Source organism: Diospyros lotus, chromosome 7, assembly GCF_014633365.1.
Source record: "Diospyros lotus cultivar Yz01 chromosome 7, ASM1463336v1, whole genome shotgun sequence".
Classification (NCBI taxonomy): domain Eukaryota; kingdom Viridiplantae; phylum Streptophyta; class Magnoliopsida; order Ericales; family Ebenaceae; genus Diospyros; species Diospyros lotus.
In genome coordinates, this window is record NC_068344.1 from 32,531,497 (window position 1) to 32,553,166 (window position 21,670).

Consider the following 21,670-nt stretch of genomic DNA (forward strand, 5'->3'; position numbering starts at 1 on the left):
ATCCCGTCACTGATTTGAGATGGAAATAGATATCCCGTCACAATTTTGTGACGGTAATTTCAGACCGTCACTAAACCACTTTAGTGACGGCTTTCCATCACTAAACCCGTCACAAATTAGTGACGGGAGCATCCCCGTCACAAAACCCGTCACTAAAACTGATTTTTCTTGTAGTGTATATTGAAAATTCATCTCAGTCATTAAAACTAAATATATCTATGATATATTTGAGACATTTTCAAAGACCCTCTTACCTTATTATTTAGATTTCTTTATCGAGCTATATAGGAAGAACATATATGCAACTTTAATGACCCAAAAATTTGAATAAGGGATGATTGTTGTAACGTCCAGATGATGTCAATCAAAGTTTTGCAATTGTTTCAATAAAAATCTGAAAAAAATTATTGAAGTTGCAATATTGCAAGTTAATTTCTCAGTTTTCCTGAATTGAAAATAAGGTACGAATCATACATACTAGTTGACAAATGAAAGCAAGTTTAAATTAATAAAAAATAAATATAATTAGCACTATAATAAAATATATCTAATTTCATGCCGCCCCGACAAAAAGGTCATTCTAAGTAACATTTTTTATTGATTTGGTTGGTAGAGGCATTGTTTGGTGCCTACTAAATAAAAGCGCCAATATTGTTTTTATTGATATATCTATATAATAAAGTAAAATAATTTTTTAAAATATTTAAAATATATTAGAGATACATTTTGATTCTAAATATTCATACACTACACATAAACATACGTATGCATATATATATATACATGCACATGCACATACATGCACAAATAACATGCATACATATATAGATATATTCTTATATGAACGTATACATGTTAGTATATGTAAAGTGATCTAACATGTTATAAATATCAAAATAATATTTAGATTAATGCGAAAAATGAATAGTATTACCTTTTGTCATTGTTGTTTGATATTTTTTTGCTCATTTGACTTTTCTAAACTCTTAAACATCTCAAATGATAGTGTATGATGAAAAGAAATTGATGATTGAGCTTAACGATCAAAATCATAAATTTATATAACATTTTTCTATCAAGAATATGCATATTTTATTACTTTACAACTTAATCAATAAGAGAATATAACTGCCATAAACATAGAAACATAATTATAAAAATATTTAAGCCTTTACAACCCATAATCAGTATATATAATAATGGATGAACGTTTGGACCACCTTAAAAAATTTTACAATACATACACACTTATGGATGATATGTCCATTAGTCACCAATTAAATTTATACAACTTAGGATTTCAAGCATGCACACGATTTAGATTGCAAAATATATGATTGGGTAAACCAAAAACAAGAATGATTATCTTGGAACTTAGTTTGGATGACATTATTTTGATACTTAAGTTAGAAAGAGACTCTAAAAACTAAAAATATTGAGAATCGTAATGAATTATTGTACCTTTGACTCATTCATCTAAATCCTTATATACCTTTTGGATTAATGATGATGATAAGAATGAACCCACCATACCCATATTGTAGAGAATTAATTGATTCTCCTTATTTCATGAGCCAAAATTTAGTTAAACTACAATTGTCAAATAAATATGAATGATCTTAATCTATATTTATAAAGGTTTAGTCACACGGTATTAAGAAGACTTATAATACCCATCTCTTGAACTTTCGTCCTAGATTTGGATGTATTTCCTTTCTAAATCTTAAAGGTTGCCTCAAATTAATTAGGACTTAAATGCATGAATTTTTTAAAATTATTTTATACTCAAACTGTGCATATAGTGATAGATGAATAATAACTATACTTATCTTGCTTGAAGAATATTTTAGTGTCTTATCTTTTACTTGAATTAGGTTTTCTTATTCTACTTTATGTTATATTTTTTTGAAGATATGCTTAGTTTAAGGTCTTACTCTCTGCCAGTATTTGAAGTTTTAACTGGATATGTGGTCAATTAATCTTGATGGACTTTTTGCCAAGACGCTGGTGAGGTAGATTTAATTATTTTCCTTAACATAATCACTTGTACATACATACACATGCACACATCCAATTACACATACATGTGCACATATAAATACATACACATGCTCAGGGCCGAAGTAGAGGAGTCCTCAGCTGGGCTATATTAATATTTAATTGAGAGTCTGGACTTTTATATATATATATATATAATATTATTGTTTACTTGGGACTAGCACGGGCTTTCCCCTCTACATTCGCCTCTGTACGTGCTTTTGCATACACATATATATACATTCGCATAGGTATATGAATGTTCATGATTCATAAACAAAAAAAAATATATTTATTTATAAGTAATTTTTTAAAATATTTTACAATATGAAAAATACCAAAAATAAAAATAATTTGTTATGTAAAAAATATTTTCAAGAATACTTTTTTCCTCTTTTCCCACAGTGGAAGTTTGCACCCCCACCAAAGGTCTAAAATAAATATATAAAGCAGCTTTCTCATATCCAAGAGATCCCTAAACTCAAAATTGAAAGGTTGAAAGAAAGATGCTTCTCAACTCACATGTAATTTAGATTAAGATATTATAATTTTTTAATGACCATTTTACACTATTTGACCGGTAGTAGGGAAGGGAACCCGCAAAATACAAAAAGGGCGAGATTGTAGCCAGGACTAAAGGATGCCCTGTGGTCCAAAATGTCACATCGAAGCTGACTTAAGGGATCTCTAGCATCTTCTGGTGTGTCCCGGCATGATTTAGGACCGACAAGTAGTCCTACGATAATATCTCTATAGCTTACACTTCGTTTTAATATAATAAACTAATCTTCTTTCCTGATCCTTACACAATTCTTCACCATTGATATTCTTTTAACTTTGATAAAGAAAATAAATTATAGATAAATTTTTTATTAGATGATAAAAAATTAAATTTATAAATTATTGATATAAATTTTAATTTATCATCACTCAATCACTTGATTTGTACTTTAAAAACATATTCTTTCCTATCTTTCTTTTAGTTTGTGATGGCTCACGTAACTATAAATTTATTAAATTAAAGTAATAACACCATAAATTATATATAATAATTGAATATAATTTTATTTTTTTTATAAGTTCACTTGGAAAGATTTAAGACCACTGTTATTTAATATTATAAATCATAAAATGACCTAATTTAATGACTATAAAATTAGAGTAATGCTATCCATTTAGCATAGAGATGGAAATAATATCTTTTTATTGAGTAATAAAAAATATAATTATTATTAACGTTTATATTTTTTTATTATCTAATAAAAATTTCAAAAAAATATTATTATTTTTTATTATCAAGATTGATAGGCAATGTGATCAAAGGATCATATAAAAAGATATAATATTTTTACATTGAGTTGGTCAATGGAAATCAGAACAAAAATATTATTATCTTTTTACATGATGGATCGATAAATTAGGACGTGAATATGGACAGAACCGTCATTATATGTTTTTTAACCGTGTGCCCCCACCCATGGAGCTTCGTGCCCAAAAGTTTTGGTCGGCGCCATGTCAAGCCGCATTCCTTGAAGTTCCCAATTTCCACCAAAAAAAAACATTAATCTAAACGAAGTGCCCAGATCTTCCACTTATCTCTCTCCCCGTCCCTACAGTGGTCTGAACAACTACTAATAGCAGGAACTGGTACTCTCTTGAAGCCGAAGAGAAGAAGAAGAAGAACCCAACAATGGTGACGCTCAAAGTGGGCACGAGGCCGCCATGGGTGGGCCTCGGAGCTGCGGTTTGGCTCCAGATAGCCTCTGGAAATGCCTACAACTTCCCTCTCTACTCCCATTCCCTCAAATCCGTTCTAGGTTTCAACCAGCGCCAGCTCACCTTTCTCGGCGTCGCTAACGACGTCGGCGAGAACGTCGGAATCCTCCCTGGCATCGCCTGCAACAAGTTCCCCCCCTGGGTGGTTCTCCTGATCGGCGCCGTCGCTTGTTTCTTCGGCTATGGCGTCCTCTGGCTCGCCGTCAGCCGTACCGTTGAGTCCTTGCCCTTTTGGCTGGTAAATTCGCCTCTAATTACAATATATATCTGAACTCAGATGTCGTAATTTTCACGTGCATACATAGTTGCGTATATGTCCATGGCCTAAAATTCTGAGCTTTCGCATACCTTTTGATGGTTTGGTTGTTGCTGATCTTGAAGGATCCTTTGGGGTTGAAAAATGGATTTGTTCTGTGTTTGATGGAGTAATTAGAAGTTTTCCGGTTTATAATGAATTAATTTAAGATTTTGATAGGCAGCAAGAAGAGTAGGTTGATCTTTATGTGCTTTGGAAGAAGGGATTGAGCTTAAATTTGATGAAGAAAATGAATTTTGCGACTTTTGAGTTGCTTATTTTGGGGACTATGTTTTTGGGGGCACGAAATGGGTCTAAGTGATTACTGCTATTAGGTGTTTGGATGCTTGTGGATCTTCCTTTTCTGGTTGGATGTACTGAAACATAGTGATTGTTGATTCATTGGGTGGGAAAACGGAACTTACGGCTATTTTTAAGGTTAAAAAATGGCTATGGAATTAGCCAATTTTGTTCTTTTGGTACGTGAGCTTGAAAATCCTTTTGGAAGTTGGATTTTGTTTGTTTGTTTGTTTTTTTTTTTTTGGTTATTTGGAAGGATATGGAATTTTAAAAGTCTTGTGGAAACATTGGACGATTTGCATGTACAAGCTTTGAGAAGTCATTTATTTCAAAAGCTTATGAAACATGTGTTGGGGATAGCTCTTCAAATTCTAATTTGATTGGGATCGTGTCATCTTATCTGATAAGATTAATGTGATGGAGAAAAGGTTGGCCAAAAGCATATTTTTGTTCCCTAAACTTTTACTTTTTTTTTTCTTCTTGTGGAATCCTAAACTTTTTGTGGTCCTGGCTAGCAAATGATGCACACGCGCGCTGACGTGATAGTTTTCTAGCAATGAGGAGAGAGAGAGGGAGCTGAGGAGATGCAACTAGATAGAGAGAGGGAGATCAGAGATGCTGCCGAATCTGAGGTGATGTAGCTGGAGAGATAGAGGGAGTTGAGGAGTCGTCGGAGAGAGAGATGAGATGCTAGAGTAGGCACAACCGAAGGAGACGCATGAGATGCCGAAGAGAGAAGAGACACAGCCGGAGAGAGAGAGGGTATTGAGGAGACACCAAAGAGAGAGGGGGACCTGAGGAGATGTCGTTAGAGAGAGAAGAGCTGAGGAGATGTCGTTAGAGAGAGAGAGGGAGCTGAGGAGATACTAGAAAACTGTCGTGTTAGCGCTCGTGCGTATCACTTGCTGCTGAGGTGTTTAAATGAGTTATTTTGCATGGTTTATGGGCACATATAGAACCACGAAAAGTTTAGGGTTCTACAAGGAAAAAACGTAAAATTTTAGGGGCAAAAATATGCTTCCGTGCCAGAGAAGGTCTCTCAAATACTTCTTATCAGAAGATAATTCCAATTAGGGGATTGAAATAGGTTGGGGAAACCTAATCCCACTATGATTGTGATTTGGAGCCTATAAGTAAATAATCTGTGGAGAGATATATCTACATTATTGTGGTTGTGTATCATCTGACTGGAGTCTTGGTGGGTGGAATGACTAGTTATCTAAAGTCATGATGTTAGATTAGTGGATTTTCCCCTTGTGATGGGATTGTGTGCATATCTTGTTAAGCCAAACCATGTTAATTTTTGTTCTCATTATTTTTCTCTTTTGATTTCTGTTTATGTTCTTAGTTTGCGTGATTCGATCCTAACAACATGCAAGGTTAATTCATGAAGTTCATCCAATTATGCCATGAATAAACCTGCCTTTTTTTAAAAATATCTTTGAGCAACTTCTTATGTTGAAAGAGAGATTTTGTCTTCTTACAATAATGGATGTCAGGTGACAAAGTTATAAATGAACCAAATATACTGGATTACTGATTCTGCTAAAGAATGCTTAAGCACCTGAAAAAATCAGACCATTCTTTCATGTGAACTTGTTTGTAAGGTTCCAAAGACATAGTTCATAAATTAACATAGGTGAATAAAAGTTAGTTCCTCTAGGGGCATTCTTGGTTCATGTGGCTCTTTGCTTTGTGAGAGTTGGGAGAGAGTCATTTTTCTACATGGCCATCCTCTTGTTTTTCAAAAAAGTTGTTTCCACAACTGTTAGGGCCCACTCCCGGATTACCATAGGAAGTCTGAGAGAAGGTCCATTCAAAATGGATACAGATACAAATATTACTCAAAATTTACTAAAAATTCTTTTCATTCCCGTATTTGCTTGCTATCAATAGGAGCCAAAATAAATATTATACATCATTATTTACATTATAAGCTTGGGTTTACAACCCATGCATTTTAAAATATACAAGGGCATTAACTTTAGGATACATCATGAAGCCCTTTACTCATACCCTCAAACTACACTTATGGATCTTTGATGTTGTGACATCTCTGTACACATTTATCCAGAACTCGCCCCAAATAATTATCTTCCATTTTTCTGGAATGATAAAAGAAGTAAGGGTGAGCCACAAGGCTCAACAAACATATAGCAAAAGGGAAGCATCATCAGGTCCTTATATGAAGGCATGAATAATTCGAAGTCAAAAGAAAATCATTACCCGATATATAAACATTGACTGGGTTTATGCCTTCTACACTTGACAACAATAACCTCACAGAAATTATAATTCATTACATTTCATCAACACATCCTTAAAGAAAACAATTGCTTTATGATTTATCAAGACACATTTTAAATTTCCATAATGTAACCATGCCCATATATAACAAATTGACACACAAGGCCCCTCTAACCACATGTACCACATCATGCATCCCATACATAGACACCAATTTCCCTCTCTTCAAGCCACGGTCATCAATGTGCTATGCACTCACTCCATCATCATGCACATGCATCTATAATAGTGAAACCCACGTGGCTCCCAAGGTCGCCACTACCATGCATGTATGCATATATCATGAAAGATACTCATCATTCAACTAAATGCCATGCCTTTATAGAATCGTTTCATACTCATGTTACAATTTACAAGGGAATTGATGCAATACGAATGCATCACAATAGCTCAATAAATCACCACATCTATGCAGATTACACACATATATATGCACATATATCAAAATTCCACTAGCCAATCTTGGCTTGAGCACGCCTATTGAGTTAATGGCCACCTCACCAGCGTCAGGCGCTCGTAGAGTACCCTTTTTCCACACACGCAGACGTACTTGCCCTGCCAAAATAATAATAGTGGTGCAAATTATAATGTCAAGCATGTATATGCAACTTCAAGTACATGCCACATCATGAGTGAATACCATAATACATGCAAACCCTTTTCACGTAATGTGTACCTATGGCTATATATATAATACATGCATGCCCTTCTTTATACTATGAGTTCCCAATAGTAATTACCATGCCATGCTTAACGTATTTCATGTATGACACGACCCCACCATCATGCATCCAATTCAAAATCATAAGACATATTGTGGATAACATCCTCAGTGTTTTATGGATGAATTTTCTTCTTGGAAGGCTCTTTTCTATCATGAAAGATCTTTTAGGGCATTACTAGGTCACTTCATAATTTAACTCAAGCACACATGTAATCACATTATCACTTCTAAAGTCTTCTCGACTTAACTTGCATACCCAATTGGTTAAGTGGATTCAACATGGTTATGACAAGAAATTCAATAAGTTAAATAGGTTCCATCACGAAAAGAAAATGCCCATCCATTGAATAACAACTTGTCTTAACAATAATACTTAACTTGGATTGGGAAAACCTTAACCAACTCAAATAAAACCCAAAATATATGATATTATATATCAAATCGAATCCCTCGAAGTCTAGTGTATGACGCTTCAAACAGATTGCAATTCCAACTTCTACATCAAAAGATATAGCCAAAATAGCGAAGCACGCGCAGTCCAGTCAAGTCGCGGTCAAGTTGACTTGAGCCGAGTCGACTTGCCCGAAACTGAGTCAACTTGTGCCTAGTCAACTTGACTAAAAACGGGGAAAAACGACCAAAAGAAACCGGTTTCGGTCAAGTGGACTTAACCCACAAACAAGTTAACTCGATGCAATCCGAAATGCACGAAATGAACACAAAACACCCAAAAACCACCCATGGCTAATCCCTTAACCCCCAAGTTGCCATTCCATGAAATAAAGATGGGGAAAACAAGCCCCATAGAGACCAAGAACAAGACTCAATGAAGCCATTGAAGGAGACCCACAAACTTTAGGAAAACATGGAAAATAACTCATTTAACTCAAACTTTTTAAACACCATTTAGAGATACGAAAATACAACTGGGTTACACATGAGGACATAGTCTTGCATTAAAAGATAGAAGGAGAGAAGATGGATGCTTGCCTTTTTGACGTAAAACCAAGGGAAGAAAAGCACTCCAAGAGCTTTAAATCTCCCCACCTTGAGTTTGATTCTACCACACTTAATGGAAGAAAAAGAGAAGAAGAAGACAAAGATGAAGATGATGAAGAATTTGCCGAGTGAACCAAGGAAAGAGAGAGGAAGAAGAAGAAAGGAAGAGGAATGGGAGAGGAGTGGCTTTCACGCCAACTCCATCTACCCCCACTTCATCTTCCCATTTTGCCCCTCTACACAATACACACTACACAAAATATCAAAGGCCCATTTGGGATTTTGCTACATTTTCATTTCTTTATCAACCAATTATGCAAATCCCCCTTTTTGCCCTCACCTTTATTCATAAAGCATGCTAATTTTTTGACTTTTGCCATTTTTCTTTATTTTCCCATTTATTTCATTACTCATTAATACATACCATTTCATACACGTGGGCCCAAAGCCCATTTCAATGGCCCAATTAAAAAGAATGGCCCATTTTCATCATAGGCCCCAATGGGCTATACAACTTCACTTCACGTAAATCACAACAAGGCTACACTTGGCCTCAACCCAATTTTAAAAACCCAATTCAGTTTAGGCCCATGGGATTTCTCTAACTGACCACTTTCATTTAATTTAAAACACAATTTTGCAATTGGGCTCAAGTCCAATCCATTAAATTAAACACATAATTCACTTACATATATTTTGCCACATAAAAATATTTCTCCCATTTACTTTAATAGGGCAAAATTTTCAATTCCCATAAATAAAATATTAATAAACTCCTAGACCCATTAACGGGTCGTTACAATTTCTCCATCCCTTCAAAGAATTTGGTCCTTCACATTCGGACCTAGTTATATGCACAATTGGGAAGGAGATGCCTCATCTCAACTCCCAAGTAGCCTCTCCTGGATGGGGATACTAGCACTAAACCGATACATACGGAATCACCTGACTCCTCAACACTTTCCTTTTGTAATGCACAACGACATTTTCTCATAAGACACCTCGTTCCCGACCTTCATGGTCTAATAGTTGACCATATACTGAGGACCAAACACAATTTCCTTATCCTTGACACACAAAACATCTTATGCACATTGGCCAAACATGGCTAACTCATATGCCAAAGATCCATTTCACTCCAAAATCCCAAATAATCAATGTAGGAGGAACTAAACTTCCCTGAAGTCACACTTCAGCATACACCCATCCTGGGCATCGTCCTCTATCATGAACGATCTTTAATGACAACTTCAAGTCACGTCGTCTCCGATCCGAGTAATTCCTTTGCCTCTCCTGGGCCGCCTTTAAATGGGCCCTAATGGTTTGGACCCTTTTTTTTTCCGATGATTGCTCCACAGCTTTGGGTCCCACCAATGTCCGATATCCAACCTCCTCTCAACACATAGGTGACTTACATGTCTTGCTATACAAAATGCCCCATAAGGCAGCTTTTCCAATGCTAGAGTTACGGTAACTACTATTGTAGGTAACTTATACCAATTGTAAATAATCATTCCAACCACCATGGAACTTCCTTACGCACACTCCCAGCATATTCTCCAATGTCGGAATAATCCTCACTATCCGCCTGACAGCTGCGGACGAAATACAACCCTAGATTTCAACCTGGACCCCAAGACATAATGCCAAGCGTCCTTTAGGCTCACAGACGTGGCCAATACCAAATCCCATGCCATTCGACGTTCAGGTTCTACAAACCTTCCTATCGAGGGTCTTTCCCGATAAGTTCAACCCCCTTTTTCCAAATCATTCAAGACAACGGAGCAATGATGCTCAAAATCTCTCCTTAACAACCTATGACACACCTTGTTGTCTAAGAGACTCCTTATATCTGCAACGATTATACATAGTGATCACTTCTCTACCGCTCAAACCCTGGGCAAGATCCACAAAGAGACTATTTCTTTCAAGCAAAAATTCACATTTGCTACTCATAGCATACATCTTGCGATTTCCTGACTTGGTTAAAATAACCCTTAAATACTCCTGGTGAGTCTCCTTACTCGGCGAGTATATCCCCATATTATTGATGAACTATAATATCGATTTTGAGATGACTTATTTCCCCGTCTCACCATTCACTGATACCTTCTAAACCATATGACACTCTTAGATAATGCCTTGCCTCAACAACTATCCCAACAATCATCCTCTTACGGCGGGGTTCTTATCTGTCATGGTCACTTATTCCTGGCACCACCATCTGTGCATGTCCTTACACTACCATATTTCTTCCTCTCTTTATGAATTGATGCATGATCATCTAAGTACTATTAATATATAATAATACCACACATCAAACTTGACTATACGTACATATATTTATCTATTGACCGCATTCCTATTTTAATGGTTTTAGAAAACCACACTTAGCAAAAACATTGTCGACAGATGAAAGGAAACGGGCAACCGTTTGCGACCGGTCGACAACTCCTTACCATCGATCAATAGCTGCTATGCTGAAATAGGCTCTCACCTTCTTTCCCTTAGCTCCCCGCTAACCAACGAATCACATTACATTTTTATATGATTTAACCTAGTCTAGGTTTTACATATATACATACGCGTGCATTCATACAGTAGCTCTTATTCTTTCTTTTTCCTCTAATTCTCTGTGCACACGATCATACTAAAATCAAACTAGAAATTTCAGGCAGGTAATACACGTGCCTCTCATAGAACTCCAACTTAAATCCATATTTTTTCCTCCCCATTAGTACAACCATATACTTAGGGGCTATACAGTGCCCTTCTCGTTTCTCACGGCACAGGATGTGGCCTTTCCCACCAAAGAACTTCCAATGGTGTGCCCCAACTTTGTATCCACTAATTATTCACCACCCATCATGTCCATCCTTGGCATCCTCGTGCACCAGAAATCCACAACTCCTTAGGAATAGGGATACAACTTACCTTCATCACACCAAATATTGTAAAAATACGACACACCATTACGTACTCATCTCTCACAGAGTGAGACTGTCTTAAAGGGTATCAATCCCTTCCTGCTCCAACTGCTATCATCACAATTATCCTCCCCTGCCCATGGGGTTCTTCAACCGTAGCACAACACTAAACTCGAGACAATACTAATAGGGAAACTGCTCCTTACATCTGGCTCCGCAGCCTTTGATCCAATCTCTATTTCTGACCTCTCGGCCTCTATACCCCATATTGTGGCAACATCGCAAAAGTGTTGGTATCGGTGGCCCTCTTACCAACACCGAGAACAAATTGCATCTAATCCAACATCCAATACATCTAGGCTTCGAGGGTAGCCCTTCCAATTATGTACCGCTCGGTCACCAAAATAGTAGACTCCTCTTGAGACCACTTGCCCTAACCTTCGTTCATTTCTGACGCTTACAATTGCATAAACCATTTACACTATCATAGGGCAATCCCTAATCTGGGTACCAACCAATGCATATTGGGTCTCCACACGTTGGCCTCTCCAAACTTGGGTAGCTTTCTCATCCTTATGTCCACTAACTTAAAGGCACTTTGAGCTAAGCAGGTGATCCTTACCTCCTATTGTGCCTCCAGTGTGCTCCCTCACACCATCTTAGTAGACTGATAGGTCCTTATCCCCCAATCCTTGTGGGACAATGGTCTCCATTCAAACGCCTTCCAAAACTCAACATAATTTAGCCCCCAACCAACAGACCTCTATCTAAGCTTCTCTCGCCATTTTCTCATGTTGCTTCTCAACTCGCTCAATATCCTAGCATACATCCCTGGTAAATTTTCACGGGGCGACAATGCAAGTAACAGGGTACTCTTTCCTCGGCCTCAATTCGACGGTTTCTTTACAAGCACCCATTTACTATGTAACCAATTATTTAAAATTATCACTTTAATTCAACTTCTCGATTTCGGACTACTAAACATAGTCCTAATTCTACCTGACATTCCTATGTGTACAGAGACTCCTGTCGTCCCAACATTTGCTCTGATACCAAGCTGTCAGGGTCTGCTCCTGGATTACTCGCTAGGATAGGAAGTCTGAGAGATGGTTCATTCAAAATGGATACAGATATAAATATCACTCAAAATTTGCTAAAAATTCTTTTCATTTCTGTATTTGCTCGCTATCAATAGGAGCAAAAATAAATATTATATATCATTCTTTACATTATAAGCTCGGGTTTACAACCCATACATTTTAAAATATACAAGGGTACTAACTTTGGATACATCATGAAGCCCTTTACTCATACCCTCAAACTACACCTATGGATCTTTGAGGCCGGGACATCTCTGTACACATCTATCCAGAACTCGCCCTAAATAATCATATTCCACTTTCCTAGAATGATAAAAGAAGTAAGGGTGAGCCATAAGGTTTAGCAAGCATATAGCAAAAGAGAAGTATCAACAGGTCCATATATAAAGGCACGAACAATTTGGAGCTAAAAGAAAATCATTACCCGATATATAAATATTGACTGGGTTCATGCCTTCTACACTTGACAACAATAATCTCATAGAAATTATAATTCATTACATTTCATCAACACATCCTTAAAGAAAACAATTGCTTTATGATTTATCAAGACACATTTTAAATTTCCATAATGTAACCATGCCCATATATAATAACAAATTGGCACACAAGGCCCCTCTAACCACATGTACCACATCATGCATCCCACACATAGACACCAATTTCCTTTCTTCAAGCCATGGTCGTCAGTGTGTTATGCACTTATTGCATCATCATGCACATGTATTCATAATAGTGAAACCCACGTGGCTCCTAAGGCCGCCGCTACCATGCATGTATGCATATATCATGAAAGATACTCATCATTCAACTGAATGCCATGCCTTTATAGAATCGTTTCATACTCATGTCACAATTTACAAGGGATGTAATACACATGCATCACAATAGCTCAATAAGTCACCACATCCATGCAGATACATACATATATATATATGCACATATATCAAAATTCCACTAGCCAATCTTGGCTTAAGCACGCCTACCGAGTTAATGGCCATCTCACCCGCGTCAGACGCTCGTAGGGTACTCTTTTTTCACACACGCAAATGTAGCTGCCCCACCAAAATAATAAGAGTGGCGCAAATTATAATATCAAGCATGCATATGCAACTTCAAGTACATGCCACATCATGAGTGAACACCATAATACATGCAAGCCCTTTTCACGTAGTGTGTACCCATGGCTATATATATAATACATACATGCCCTTGTTTATAGTATGAGTGCCCAATGGTAATTACCATGCCATGCTTAACGTATTTCATGTATGACACGACCCCACCATCATGCATCCAATTCAAAATCATAAGACATTGTGGATAACATCCTTAGTGTTTTATGGATGAATTTTCTTCTTGGAAGGTTCTTTCCTATCATGAAAGATCTTTTAGGGCATTACTAGGTCACTTCATAATTTAACTCAAGCACACATGTAATCACATTATCACTTCTAAAGTCCTCTCGACTTAACTTGCATACCCAATTGGTTAAGTGGATTCAATATGGTTATGACAAGAAATTCAATCAGTTAAATAGGTTCCATCACGAAAAGAAAATGCCCATCCATTGAATAACAACTTGTCTTAACAATCATGCTTAACTTGGATTGGGAAAGTCTTAACCAACTCAAATAAAACCCAAAATATATGATATTATATATCAAATTGAAGCTCTCAAATCTAGTTTATGACGCTTGAAACGGATTGCAATTCCGACTTCTACATCAAAAGTTATGGCCAAAATAGCGAAGCACGCGCAATGCAATCAAGTCACGACCGAGTCGACTTGAGCCGTGTCGACTTGCCCGAAATTGAGTCGACTTGGGCCGAGTCGACTTGACCTCCTAGATGAGTTGACTTGGTTGAAAATGGGGAAAAACGACCAAAAGAAACCAGTTTCGGTTGAGTCGACTTAATACACAAACAAGTCGACTCAACACAACCCGAAATGCACGAAATGAACACAAAACACCCCAAAACCACCCATGGCTAATCCCCTAACCCCCAAGTTGCCATTCCATGAAATAAAGATGGGGAAAACAAGCACCATAGAGACCAAGAACGAGACTCAATGAAGCCATTGAAGGAGACCCACAAACTTTAGGAAAACATGAAAAATAACTCATTTAACTCAACTTTTTAAACACCATTTAGAGATACGAAAATACAACTGGGTTACACATGAGGACATAGTCTTGCATTAAAAGATAGAAGGAGAGAAGATGGATGCTTGCCTTTTTGATGAAAAACCAAGGGAAGAAAAGCACTCCAAGAGCTCTAAATCTCCCCACCTTGAGCTTGATTCTACCACACTTAATTGAAGAAAAAGAGAAGATGAAGATGAAGATGATGAAGAATCTGTCGAGTGAACCAAGGAAAGAGAGGGGAAGAAGAAGAAGAAGAATGGAAGAGGAATGGGAGATGAGTGGCTTTCATGCCAACTCCATCTACCCCAACTTCATCTTCCCATTTTGCCCCTCTACACAACACACACTACACAAAATATCAAAGGCCCATTTGGGATTTTGCTACATTTTCATTTCTTTATCAACCAATTATGCAAATCCCCTTTTTTGCCCTCACCTTTATTCATAAAGCATGCTCATTTTTTGACTTTTGCTATTTTTCTTTATTTTCCCATTTATTTCATTACTCATTAATACATACCATTTCATACACGTGGGCCCAAAGCCCATTTCAATGGCCCAATTAAAAAGAATGGCCCATTTTCATCATAGGCCCCAATGGGCTATACAACTTCACTTCACGTAAATCACAACATGGCTACACTTGGCCTCAAACCCAATTTTAAAAGCCCAATTCATTTTAGGCCTATGGGATTTCTCTAACCCACCACTTTCATTTAATTTAAAACACAATTTTGCAATTGGGCTCAAGCCCAATCCATTAAATTAAACACATAATTCACTTACATATATTTTGCCACATAAAAATATTTCTCCCATTTACTTTAATAGGGAAAAATTTTCAATTCCCATAAATAAAATATTAATAAACTCCTAGACCCATTAACGGGTCGTTACAACAACTTGAACCCATCACCAGCCAGATGCGAATGAGGAAAAAAAAATGCCATCTAGACATTTAGGGTTTGGGGTAGTCCACCCAATTTCTCTGTGGATGACAGTAAATTTCAGTTGAGGACTTTATAGAATACTAGGCATTTAAGGAAAGAAAATATGCCAAATTGCAATTTTAGGAGCTTTTGGTTATCTTTTTTCTTCGTCTTTTTTTTTTTTTTTTTTTCTGTTTTAAACAAGGGAGATGGTGCCCAACGTTCAAGTGTTATTACACACTCTACATGCAGCAGTCTCTGCATCTAACATGGTTTGACCTCTTGTCATGGTGATTATCTAATGAATATATTTAGCAGCCAGGTTCCTGAACCCTAATTTTTTAGTTAACAACTGATAAAGTTTTTATTCCATGGCAGTTATGGATTGCGCTTTGCATTGCCACCAATAGCAATGCTTGGCTCTCGACAGCTGTTCTCGTAACGAACATGAGAAACTTCCCCCTCAGTCGGGGTACTGTAGCAGGTATTCTCAAAGGTTATGGAGGGCTCGCTGCTGCTGTGTATACTGAAATTTTTGGCATCATGCTTCATAATTCCTCTTCCAAGCTCTTGATGTTTCTCACGTTTGGGATCCCAATTCTCTGTATCATATTGATGTATTTTGTCAGACCTTGTACTCCTGCATCCGGGGAAGACTCCGCAGAGCATGGACATTTCCTTTTTATCCAAGCTGCTAGTGTTGTCCTTGGCCTATATCTTCTCACAACCACAGTATTGGGTCACTTTCTTTCTTTAAGTCCTTCCATTTCCTACACTTTTCTTGTCGTAATGGTACTACTTCTCATGGCTCCACTTGCTATCCCAGTAAAGATGACATTTTACCCCTCGAGTCTCAGTAAGTTCGGGAAACTTGGTCAAGTGGTTGGTTCCACAGGCCAACAAAATGCAGATAAAACAGAACCATTGCTCACACCATCTGCATCGACATCAAATCTTGGAAGTTTTCATGAGGGTGATAGTGCATCAGATGTGGATATGCTTCTAGCTGAGGGGGAGGGTGCAGTAAAGAGAAAAAGGCGTCCCAGAAGAGGGGAGGATTTCAAGTTTCGTGAAGCTTTAGTCAAGGCTGATTTCTGGCTTCTATTCTTGGTTTACTTTACTGGTGTTGGTTCTGGGGTTACTGTCCTCAACAACTTGGCTCAGATAGGAATAGCTCAAGGTGTGCATGATACTACAGTCCTGCTATCTCTGTTCAGCTTCTGCAATTTTGTTGGTCGTCTCAGTGGTGGTGCAGTTTCTGAACATTTTGTCAGGTAATACACCGCTAATTTTTTGTCCGTGAATTCTAATTAAAGTGAAAGCTCCAAATGCATGATTTATATCCTCATCTTCCAATTGTTTGACCTTTTCCAGAATTAATTTTATGAGGAAAACTGTATGTTGATTAAATTGTTAGGATTGCTAGAAACATATCTCACATTTGGGCCATGATCCCTCTTGCATTTCTAAATCTTTAACAATTCTAATGCTTTGTTAGAATCTTTTATATACTATTTCTAGGCATTTGGATGTTAAAACTTGTGTTTTCCCACAAAATTGCATGACATTCACATCTTACTAGGCATCAATTCTCTATTTACCATGTACAGGACACACAAAAACATTCAGTGTCATATATTTCACGTTGCTCCTCCAAAGAATTTGTTTAATTTGCATGGATCTCACATTATTTGCAGGTCAAAAACAATCCCGAGGACAATCTGGATGGCATTCACTCAAACGATTATGATATTTACATACTTTTTGTTTGCATCTGCTCTGGATGGTACACTCTATGTTGCAACTGCAGTACTAGGCATCTGCTACGGTGTGCAATTTTCTACAATGGTCCCAACTGCTTCTGAGCTTTTTGGACTGAAGCATTTTGGTATAATTTTTAATTTCATGTCGCTCGGGAATCCTCTTGGTGCTCTCCTTTTCTCTGGTCTCCTTGCTGGTTTTATATATGATAAAGAGGCAACTAAGCAGCATGCCATTTCTTGCTTGGGTCCAAATTGCTTTAGGCTCACCTTCCTTGTTTTGGCTGGTAACTGTGCTATTGGCGCCATCCTTAGTATAGTTCTGACGAAGAGAATCAAGCCTGTTTATGAAATGCTTTATGCTGGGGGCTCCTTCAGGCTGCCTCAAAGTTCAAGTCATTGAGCGTAGAATGAAGTGTAGCATGAAGATGCTTTCGGAAAGAAATCAAATAGAGTGCATTGTATCTTGTTACTTGAGCCTCAGTAGGCACTTTCTCCATTAACTTCAACCAATTAAATGTATTTACAAGCCCCACATTGTCAAATCATTGCACATCTTGTTTCTAATTTGTGCATATGAACCTTCTTCTGACGCTATCTATGTGGTATATGAGCATTCTTCCTGATATTACTAATCATTGCTCGTGAATGCTGCTTAATATATAAAATTATATATTTGGATGGAACTCATTTGCTTTTATATATTTGCTCATTGCATTATATTTCGGATGCTTTGGATTCATTTCAATGAAGACTCCAAATGAAAGAGCATTATGCATTTAGCAAGATGTTGAACCAGTGGTTGAAACTTCTACGACTTTTAGGTATATGAATATTTGAGACAAAAACATCGAATTAGAATAATAAACCACAGGCAAAATTTATCTACTCAGAACACAAGTTGGTATAAGAAATTGAACCTTGAAATGTTTTAGCAACTGAAGCTCCTGCTGAAATATAATGTTTAACCTACCACTAATCTGATGTCTTATTTTGACTGCCACCATGGATTTTATCTGTGGACATTTTTTTATCTCAGTCTAGAATAACCAATCGGGAAGTGGATGAGAGAGAAAGAAAGAAAGGAGGAAAACTAAAATATAAAATTCAAACTGATAGATTAAATTCTGTTGTAGGCCAACCAAGGTCTTGAAGCAAAAGGGTGAGGTTTGGTTGAGCATGAAATGCCTATAATAAAACTAATATCTAGGAAAAATAGAGTTCTGTATATTGTAGGAGGGTAAAAGTAGGTTAAATTCCGAAGTTATGGAGACTGAGGAACTTTAGATTTTTTTTTTTTTTTTCACCTCAGATCCTGCACTGGGGACTGTTGACTTTTTTTTTTAAATTGAAGCTACTGCACTGGTCACAAGCTAGTACCTTGAATGAATATAAGAATAGTAACAATTTGATCCAATTATAGCCATTTATTTATTTTTCATGATTGTAGATTTTCAATTAGGGAAAGCATGGAATTGGATAATTTGAAATTTGTTCTAATCTGGATATTAGTTGAAGTCATAAGAGCAGTTGTTTGTATGCATTAGTGAGTGTTCTCCTTTGCTGCTGCAAAAGAGGTGAAACAGACAGGAGAGCCTTTTTGAGCTCTTGATTGTTTATGCATTTCAATTCTTCTCTTTCAAATGCACAACCAAGCTCGTCAGTCTTATATGTATATATGTGATGTAGGGCAGGCATGATCTTCTTGTTCAGAATGTGATATGAAGCACTGAATCATCTTGATAGATATGCATATGCATATACATATACATCTCTCCCAAACAATCCTACTATTTAGATGATTGCTGACCTAAGTAGCTGAGAAATGCTAAGTTGAGTTGAATTAGGGTTATGGTTCCAAATGGGGGAATCCTGATCATATTTGATCTATGAGAGGACTATAAAAGTTCAGAACCTCCAAGTTAACTTTTGCTCTTTCTTGGCTTGCATAATTTGTTAAATGGAAAGAAAATGGTGAAGGTTTTGTGAGCTAAGATGTAGCTCTCAAGTGATTATAACCTTAAAGCAATTAGGAAATTAATGTTCAATCTCTCACATTTTCCTCTGCTCTGACCATTGGAAACGTAGAAGTGGAGACAAAAAGGTTGATATACTTGAATTTTAGAACTACATTATTCTTGCACTATCAGACCCAAAAGAACATTAAGAGGAAAAAGATGCATAATGCACAGAAAAGACTAGGAAATTTATTAATTTTAGCACACTCTTAGTATAGCTGCCCCCTTTTTATTGTGGTTTTTCTTGCACAGAAGAGTTCTTCAAAACCTAGTAATCTTGCAAATGTGGACCTTAATTAATCTGATGTTGCTTGTTGACACCTGATCGAGCATTTGAGAGTGTTCTCACTCATGTGGGTTTCATATCCTGAAACATTATAGACCAGAGGGGCTGAATTTCCTTACCAGCAATCATCTTTCCTTTGCCATGAAAGCCATTGAGCTTGGGGCTTAAACACCTCTCATCCAAATGCCAGGCTTCATCTTGATGCTTGTTAGCAATCAAGAACCTCTCCTGCAGTACCCTTCCACCCGGAGGCACTGATGCCGTTGGGCTTCTGTTTATGGACGTCATCCTCTCTTGCAGGTCTCGGTCCAGTGGCCCCGATACACTCTGCAGGCTCCTCCCTGCTGTGACCATCAAACTCCCCTGCACTGTACTGTCCAATGGGCCAGATTTTAGTGTCCTCCTGTTAGTGATCGCCACCTTCTCATTGCTGAACTCCTTGGAACTCTTGTACTTCCTCAATGCTCCGGTCCAATGCGCCCGGAAAGGGGCCAAATCTGACATGGCTCTGCCAGCCGACTGACCCCGAAAGACCCACTTGCTGAAGCCCTTCTTGGCCTGCTTGATTGCTAGCAAGAGCCTTGAAATGCTTTGTGGGTTTTCCCCAACCTCCTTCCTGGCAAGCTTGAGGATCTCCAGCCTGTGTTTGGCCACAGATATGCCCATGCTCTGGAGAAACTCATGGTTGAAGGCTGCAACATCTTCCTGTTCGAGCTCATTCCGGGTGAAGAGGAGGCCATACTCATACACAAGCGAGCGTTCGAGTGCAGTTTTCGACAACCAGTTGTACCAGTCCATGGCAACCCGATGATCTGATTTCAGCATTTGGAGGTTCGTCTTGCTTCCCTCTCTGTTCTGTAAATGGAATGGTAGAAACAATGCAAATGCAAATGAAAATGAAGCAGAAAACTTGTAGGTGCCCTCTAAATGGATTGCAAGTGTGGCGAAATTGTTAGGTGTGTACTTAATTTAGCTTGTAGGCTACCACCTTTAATTTTTTCCAACACCCCCTCAACCAATTCCATAACTTGTGCTCTAAATCCCAACTGCTGCTTCAGAAAAGAAGTTTCATCAATTCGGAGTTTTGAACTAAGAAGGCCAAATGTTTTTCAATCATTTGGGAAACTCCATTCCGATTTTGGCAGAAATATTTGCTTCCTTTCCATGGAACTGTTGGCTGTTGTGAAGGCATTAGACAAAATTATTGTACTTGCCCATAATTGATGTTGAAGTTGAAAAACTTGAAATAGCAATAGAAGGGAGGTTGGGGGGGATTACTACTCACTCATTTAATTGCAGTTAAGACTGCATCAATGATCTTGGAAGCCAAGGACTTGCCATTCAGCTGAACCTATTTACGCATGCCAACTAACAGTCTCCAGGGAAGTAAATACGAAAACAATTGTCCCCTTAAAATTCTCATTAATTGAACCGGTTTTCCATTTTATGTAATATTATAAAGGGTAAATTATACCCAAATTAGTTTTTTGGGCCATTTGCAAGAATATCGTTATGAATTGGGTCTTTAGTGCAGTTAGGAGGATAGGAAAAGCCTTATTTGTATACACTACTTCTTCTGGCTTCTGCAAACGAAACTGTTTTCATATCTTTAAAGTAATATTATACAAATGCAATTGTTTTATACACAAAGCATGTAACGCAGTGATATGATTTATTAACAAACAAAATTCAAACCGTATTGTTAGGTCATGGAAAAGGCAGAGAGTGCCAAACTGTTGCTATGCCATGAAGCAAATTTGTCGCTAGATACACATTTGTTATTTTGATGGTTGAATTTCATTTTACTTTTAAATGAAAAGTACTACTAAAACAAATTTGGTGCCCCAACAACTTCCACTCTACTGTCATTACATTTGACACTCTTATAAGGAAAATAATATATTTATATAGAAAAATATTAAACTAATAATTTTATATTTATAAAACACTTTGCTATTTTTATATTAATTATAGTAATAATAATAATAACACTTAAAATTTTCAGTACACAATTTAGTCCGGTGGACAAGCTAACTTCAAGGAGACCGTTGGGAAGATATCC

General features: G+C 37.3%; 2 protein-coding genes across 2 annotated transcripts; one reads left to right on the plus strand and one right to left on the minus strand.

Moving 5' to 3' along the window:
• Nucleotides 1-3,588: 3,588 nt before the first annotated feature.
• On the plus strand, nucleotides 3,589-17,935 carry LOC127806595 (protein NUCLEAR FUSION DEFECTIVE 4-like). Its single transcript, XM_052343980.1, has 3 exons — nucleotides 3,589-4,051; nucleotides 15,923-16,818; nucleotides 17,242-17,935. Exons 1-3 carry the CDS (start codon nucleotides 3,728-3,730, stop codon nucleotides 17,705-17,707), a joined length of 1,686 nt encoding a protein of 561 aa, XP_052199940.1. The 5' UTR covers nucleotides 3,589-3,727; the 3' UTR covers nucleotides 17,708-17,935.
• A 1,736-nt stretch (nucleotides 17,936-19,671) lies between these two features.
• Nucleotides 19,672-20,830, minus strand: LOC127805685 (uncharacterized). Its single transcript, XM_052342440.1, has one exon. The coding sequence runs from the start codon at nucleotides 20,431-20,433 to the stop codon at nucleotides 19,672-19,674; it is 762 nt and encodes a 253-aa protein (XP_052198400.1). The 5' UTR covers nucleotides 20,434-20,830.
• Nucleotides 20,831-21,670: the final 840 nt, after the last annotated feature.

Excerpts from the sequence above, each read along its gene's own strand:
- LOC127806595 (XM_052343980.1), top strand. The coding sequence starts at position 3,728 with ATGGTGACGCTCAAAGTGGGCACGAGGCCGCCATGGGTGGGCCTCGGA. Across the intron at positions 4,052-15,922 it reads AGTCCTTGCCCTTTTGGCTG|TTATGGATTGCGCTTTGCAT; the intron begins GTAAATTCGCCT and ends ATTCCATGGCAG. Across the intron at positions 16,819-17,241 it reads GTTTCTGAACATTTTGTCAG|GTCAAAAACAATCCCGAGGA; the intron begins GTAATACACCGC and ends CATTATTTGCAG.
- LOC127805685 (XM_052342440.1), bottom strand. The coding sequence starts at position 20,433 with ATGCTGAAATCAGATCATCGGGTTGCCATGGACTGGTACAACTGGTTG.